General features: G+C 54.2%; 1 protein-coding gene across 1 annotated transcript; it reads left to right on the forward strand.

Annotated features, from left to right (window-relative positions):
- Positions 1 to 789: 789 nt before the first annotated feature.
- LOC119338773 (aspartyl protease family protein At5g10770-like) lies at positions 790 to 3636 on the forward strand. The gene is made up of 3 exons (XM_037611008.1): positions 790 to 961; positions 2210 to 2781; positions 2896 to 3636. Exons 1-3 carry the CDS (start codon positions 790 to 792, stop codon positions 3634 to 3636), a joined length of 1485 nt encoding a protein of 494 aa, XP_037466905.1.
- Positions 3637 to 6847: the final 3211 nt, after the last annotated feature.

Here is a 6847-nt window from a genome sequence, read left to right on the forward strand (position 1 = left end):
GCCGACGATCACCGGCGGCGGACGGTGCCGTCGCGGTCGGGTCCACGGTCGCCCGCCCTGTCGCCCGCCCTGTCGCCCTCATGATGGAGCTTTCATTAGTCTTTGTGAAGGTGAAATCTTTCATAGGCGCGATGATGAAGATATAGTGATTCGACGACCTTCACTTCTAGGAGATCATCCCCAGCCCAAATACGTCCATCGATCAAGGCTTCCCATCTTTCTTGATGGGCGACTCAAGGCGCTTTCAAAAATCATTATTGATAATGTTCGTGTGGGTGAAAGAGTGACAACATCATTGCTCCAGTCTAATTGCAGACTCTTTAAGTCTTTGGAGTATTTCTTTGAGCAAAGATTGATACTGCGAAGAAGGTGTTTACAAGAGATTTTATTGTAATTCTTAGTTATATGAGTTACTTTGTATTTTCTTGGATCTTAGGTCTATATCGGGTACGTGTAATTGTTATAACTATTAATAAAGTTACATGTGTTTCTTCTAAAAAAGAGAGAAGCAGCAAGCTGCACTAACAATAATATTACGAGCGAAACAAAGATTCAGCCGACCTATCCGACGCAATGGCTCGCATCATCCTCCCTCATCGGATCCATCGCGCCGAGGCGGCAGCCAAGCTCCTGCTCGGCTCGTCCGAGGCGCAAACCTTGGCAACAGCGACGCCTTCGTGATTATGTCGAACCTGATACGATGCCCCGCATCCGCCTATATAAGGATTCGGATCACTGCCGCTCCATTCATTCACCTGTGCGAGACAAAGACCTTGAGCTGTGCTTGCAATGGCTTCGTCCCGACTGCCGTCGCTCTACGGCGGCCTGCTGGTGCTGGTGCTGGTCCTCCTCTGCGGCGGCGCTCTGGCGGCTCCGCCGAAGCGCTACCTCTCCGTCAGCCTCGACCAGGTGGTCGCCTCCAAGGCTCGAGCCCAGTGCTATGATCCCTCCTCGTTTTCAGGTATGGGTCAGAGCACTACACCTGTACAAAAATACACCAAAGAAAAGGTATGGAGTACTACGGGTGTGAAATTACGGTAGAAACTTCTGATGCTTCGTTTAGAAAAAAAGAGATGTTGCTGCTTTCTCGGGAGAGTGATTTTTCTACCATGCACGAGATATATCATGCATGCATTCACCAGCTGTCTTTACTTTGAGATTTGTGGCACGTTTTCGGATTTTTGATACGTTTTGTCTTGTTTGAAAGTACTACATGTTCCTTTTTCTTTTTTCAAAGTTTATTGTCGTGTTTTATTGTGTACCAGCAAATTCGCTAGGAAAGAACGCACTCTTATTTGTGGTACGCAACGAAATATTATGACACATTTTGAAAGAAGAAAGTCAATGAAAACGCTCGGCGACAGTATGGAATAAAACAAATTTTGCCACACAAACTAAAGAACGTGTGATATGAATCTCAAAGCAGACAGAAATAATTTCCATACTTTTCTTGCATTTTTTTTATTTCCATCCTTGCCGGGCTCTTTGTGACAACTTTCCTGGGGTCTTTTCAATATTTTGACCCTTTCAGAAAACTTTCGCACAAAATGAATTTCACAAAACTATTTCACGATCTGACCCTTTTGGTAACGCCAAAGATGCTGCCGTTGCTTCTCTATTTAAAAACGTCGAGCTAGCTAGCGTTGCTGGCCTGGTCGAGGCGCTACGTGGCAGGGCAGAAACGGCAAAGTATGCTGCGTTGTTGGAAACGCCAAGGGTGCCTGGCGTTGCTGCCCAAGCATGAAACACCAAGGGGTTTGGCGTTTCAACTACCTTGTCCATATTGCCATTTATTTATGAAGTGCAGCAACGCTAAGTAGCTCGGTGTTTCTAAATAGAGAAGAAACGCCACGGCCTATGACGTTGCCAAAAGAGTCAGATCATGAAATAGTTTTATGTGGAGTTCATTTTGTGCGAAAGTTTTCTGAAAAAGTCAAAATAGTGAAAAAGGCCTCGCTTGGGCAACTCCGCACAAAACATCTAAAGTGTGAAGCAAATCTATACGTATACAGCTACATCTTTTTTTTTTGAGAAATATATACAGCTATATCCATCCACTAGATCACTACGCGTATTATAATTTGGCGAAAGTTTTAATTTAGGCACAAATAGGTTTTAGAATGTTATAAGAACAGAAACATTTACTTTTATCATTATTACAGAAAGAGCAATACATATATGTAACATGTGATATGTAAATGATTGACAGGCGAGACTTCTGGCAACAAGTTCGCCATCCATCCATCTTGCAGCACGGCCGAGCAGGCGGGACGCAATCGCGACATCGCCAGCCACGACAGAGCCCGTCTGAGCACCATCCGCCAAAGGTCTTACCCTTCAGCCATGCCTCCGATGGCCATGCCTCCGATCCCTCCGTTCATTTTCCCGCCAAGCCCCACACCAGGTTCAGCACCAGCAAAGGGCATGCCTCCGATGTTACCGGTCGTCGCCTTCCCTCCGATGTTCTTCCCGCCAAACCCCGCACCATCAGAGGGGATGCCTCCAGTCCCAGCCGTAGCCTTCCCTCCGATATACTTCCCGCCAGCCCCTGCACCAGCGGAGGGGCCGTCCGTCACCATCCCGGACATCCCGGGGACCAGCGGCTACAACATATCGGAGTTTATCGTCGTCGTTGGCTTCGGCACGCCGTCTCAGCCATCTGCTCTGTTGTTTGACACCGGTAGCGACCTGTCGTGGGTCCAGTGCCAGCCGTGCACGGGCCACTGTTACCAGCAAAACGGCCCGCTCTTCGACCCGACCAAGTCTTCCACCTACGACGTGGTGCGCTGTGGCACGCCAGAGTGCTCGGTGGCCGGCGGCATGTGCAACGGCACCACCTGCCTCTACCAAATCGGCTATGGCGACGGCTCGTCCACGTCCGGTGCGCTCTCACAGGAGACGCTGACATTCTCCTCGTCGCGTACGTTCTCCAGCTTCCCGTTTGGATGCGGCACCACCAACCTGGGTGACTTTGGCAGCGTCGACGGGCTGCTTGGCCTCGGCCGTGGCCAGCTTTCGCTGGCCTCGCAGACGGCCTCCTCGTACGACGGCACCTTCTCCTACTGTCTTCCGTCTCACAACATGTCGAGGCCCGGGTTCCTCAGCATCGGCGCCGCCCCGGACACCGGCAAGGTCCAGTACACGGCGATGATCAAGAAGCCGCAGTACCCGTCCTTCTACTTCGTGGAGCTCGCGTCCATCAACATCGGTGGCTACGTCCTGCCGGTGCCGCCATCCGTGTTCACCAGCAAGGGCACGCTGCTCGACTCCGGCACCACCCTCACGTACATCCCCTCGAAGGCCTACACCTTGCTCAGCGACCGCTTCAAGTTCACCATGAAGGGGTACAAGCCGGCGCCGCCCTCCGAAGAGCTCGACACCTGCTACGACTTCTCCGGCCACAACGCCATCTTCATACCGGGGGTGTCGTTCAAGTTCAGCGACGGAGCCGTGTTCGAGCTCGACTTCTTCGGGATCATGATGTTCCCTGATGACGCGCAGCCGGCCTACGGGTGCCTCGCGTTCGCGGCCGGCGATGATTCCTTCTCCATCATCGGCAACACGCAGCAGCGTTCCGCCGAGGTGATCTACGATGTTGCAGCCGAGAAGATTGGTTTTGTTCCCTTCAGTTGCTGATTTCCTTCCTGGTAGAAAAGTGACCCACGCGCATCACCACTCTACGTACCTACATGTGCCTGTAATTCTGTATCGTGTACTGTTTGTTTTCGATTTCCAGCTATGAATAAAGGGGTTGAGGCGGTGTGTGCATATGGAAAACGTTTGCCCAGCTGATTTGAGAAGAATTCTTGGTCGCCCGCACAACCGACCACGTCTCCCGTCCTATCATGCACAAAAGAATTCATAAAGGCATGGCGGCAGGTATCAGCTGCCAAATTGCACAGAAAACAAGTTTCATTGTCTGCAATATGTCACTGGCAGAGTAGTTCTCCTGCCGGGATTGAATTTTTGGCCAATCTCCACGCAAATTTTTTGACGTTTCCACGCACATTAGCTTTCCATAGTTTCTGCCATTGTTTCTGTGAAGCCCTAGTCTCAGAGTTACTCTCTCGATTCTCCAATCAATCTTCTCTCCTGCGTTTTGTTTCAACTAGCAAACAATAAGCAGAGCGAACTGAAAAGGGAAACCTTTCCACTCGGCGCACCGGCCGAACGCGGCGCCGGACACACACGCGTCGTTGGATTTGACTTGATCGAACTGACCAGTGCGACACGCAACCACCCGTGGCTACTTTAAACGTGTCCTCGTGCGGGCCCCATAAAAAAAGCGGCAGTGACCTTATCTTCTTGTTCCCATCCCCTTGCATCTTTTCCACCGCTCAACTCTCCCTGCCTTCTCTCTCTTCGTTTCTTTTCTCCACCACCACATCCAGGAAGTGCGGAGCCGTGGTGATGCGCTGGAGCTGCAACCAACGGCGTGCTGGAGCAGCAATCGACGGTGCACTGGAGCTGCGGCGGTGCTTAGCTGCGGCAATGCGCTGGTGTTGCGGCCGGCGGCGTGCTCAGCTTCCCTACATCCAGCGTGCTAGGAGCCTACCCCCACCCCTGGTTTCACTCCGGCTAGCCGGCGCTACCCTCGTACCAGTTGCTACAACCGCCGTTTTGATTTGCTGGAAGCAGCTCCATTTTTTGCTACAACCATTGTCTTTTGCTTTTGCTGGCAAAACACCCAATTTTGCATTTTTGCTATCAGTGGCATTTTGCTTTGCTGGAAGCGGCTCCTTTTTTTGCTACAACCACCCTTTTTTGCTTTGCTAGAAGAACACCCAATTTTGCATTTTTGCTATCAATGGCGTTTTGGTTTGCTGGAAGCAGCTCTAATTTTTGCTACAACCATCGTTTTTTGCTTTGTTGGAAGAACTCCCAATTTGCATTTTTGCTACCAATGGAGTTTTGGTTTGTTGGAACCGTTTCGATTTTTGCTACCACCGTTGTTTTGGTTTTTGATAGAACATCACCCTATTTTTGCTGGAAGATTTTTTGCTACAAGCAGCCATCCGAATGCTACAACCGGCACCTTTTTTTGCTACCATCGGTAAACGGCTAAGTTGTGACGGCAGAGGTAGCGCCCTATTTATTTGCATCAACCAGCGAGAACGACAGATACTTCCATCGGCGGCGTGGGCCTTTTTTTTGCTGCAACCGGCACGACAACGAGCTATGCGGACGTTTCTGCGTGCGGTGACGAGGAGGACGGTACCAGCGGCGGCACGATCCGGCAGCGACAGCGAGGGCGGTGACCAACGGCGAGGGCGGCGACCGGTGGTGAGGGAAGACGAGGAGGCGAGGCGGTCGGCGCGTGCGGGGGCGGCGCTCTCTTACCTCTCCTTTTTCCTCGTGCAGGAGGTTGAAGATGAGGGAAGGACGGGAACAGTTCCAGATCTGACGGTTGTGCTTGTGCTAATCAAACGGCCACGGGCTGACCAGCCGAAAAGTTAGACCGGTGCGCCGGCGCCTAGCATCACCCAACTGAAAAACACCATCTCTCGTAATGCCATGCCTATGAGTCGCTGGTCCTCGAGGTGCTCAGGGGAATACTTAAAATTGCATCAGCTTCAACCCGATTCATGTGATAGTGAACAACTACGTGATTCCAACTTCGAGTCGGACCCTCGACCAAATCTGAAACTAGGAAAGGGTGGTCATTTGAAGCTGGGTGTAACGCTCAAAGCATATAATCTCTAGGGATCCAGTTGTGGTTCCATAGTAAAGTGGACTCGCCATCACCGATCCTCAGGATCAATCCCTGTTTAAGGGACCTCGGGATGGCGCTCTCTTCCCCTCCTCTCGCGCTCCCCCCCTTGGGGCGTCGCCGGCTCGCGGCTCCCCTCCGTCGGCGTCCAAGTCCCGTGTGAACCCCAGCCCCCTTCCTCCCTCATGCCTCCCTCCGGGCTCCCCGCTGGCGGCGGGGCCCGACCCCCTCCCTCCCGTGTCTCCCCCTCCCAGCCCGGTGGCCCTGGAGGCGCCCCGGGCTAACCGGTTTTGGGCTTTGGGCTCGGTCGATTCTGGCTCCGAATCCGACTCCGAGGTCCCTTCTCCCCTTCCCCGCCCGACCTCGGTGGCTGAGTCGTCGTCTCTAATGGTGGCGGGTCGCCGGCGTAAATTCGCTCCGGGGGGCCGGGGCCGGCCGGTCGTGGTGGGTGTGGGTTCGGATGGTTGGTGCCGTGTTGGCCGTGGGCGCCGGCGCGCCGCCTCTTGGTCGTCGGATCCCTCTCTGGTGGGCCCTGGGGTGGCTGTCCTTGATTCGTCGGCTCCTTCCCCTTCGGTGGCGGTTCGCCCTGGCTCGCCGCCGTCCGTGGGCCTTCCCTCCCCGGCGGCGGCGGCGCCGGCGCTAACCCTAGATCTGGGATCGGGGCTGGCGCTGGTGCCCCGGGCCGTGGGTCGGGCTCCTCAGGTTGGTGCTGGGCCGTGTGGGCCTGTGCTTGTCCCTCCGCTGGGTTCCGTGGTCGATTTCTCCCCTCGTTTCCGTGCCTCTTGGACCAAGGCCGGCCCAATTGCGTCCCTCTCTCCCTTCGGCCCCTCTGGGTGAGCCCGGCCTGTCTGGCACTGGCTTTATATGGGTCCGGAGGGGTTCGGCTCCCCCTTTTCTAGGGTTTCCTGCTTCTGCCGCGGACTTGCGACGGCGCCGCTCCCCCATCCGCCGCTTCGTCAGATCCACGCCTCCTCCTCCCCTCCTTCTCCCCTTCGCGTCGGTGGCTGCGATGGATCGCTCCCGCGGGTCCTCCAGTGAGGCTGTCTCTGGTATCAAGCGGGGGCGGGACGGTTCTGGTGACGCCGCTGCGGATCTGGAGTATGAGGCGTCGCTTCGCGCTAAGCTCCAGGCCTCGCG

This window comes from Triticum dicoccoides, chromosome 7B (assembly GCF_002162155.2).
Source record: "Triticum dicoccoides isolate Atlit2015 ecotype Zavitan chromosome 7B, WEW_v2.0, whole genome shotgun sequence".
Taxonomy (NCBI): domain Eukaryota; kingdom Viridiplantae; phylum Streptophyta; class Magnoliopsida; order Poales; family Poaceae; genus Triticum; species Triticum dicoccoides.

Bases quoted from the DNA above. Each gene is read 5' to 3' on its own strand.
- LOC119338773 (XM_037611008.1), top strand. From the start codon at position 790: ATGGCTTCGTCCCGACTGCCGTCGCTCTACGGCGGCCTGCTGGTGCTG. The intron at 962-2,209 runs GTATGGGTCAGA...AATGATTGACAG, and splicing joins TGATCCCTCCTCGTTTTCAG to GCGAGACTTCTGGCAACAAG. The intron at 2,782-2,895 runs GTGCGCTGTGGC...GCGCTCTCACAG, and splicing joins AGTCTTCCACCTACGACGTG to GAGACGCTGACATTCTCCTC.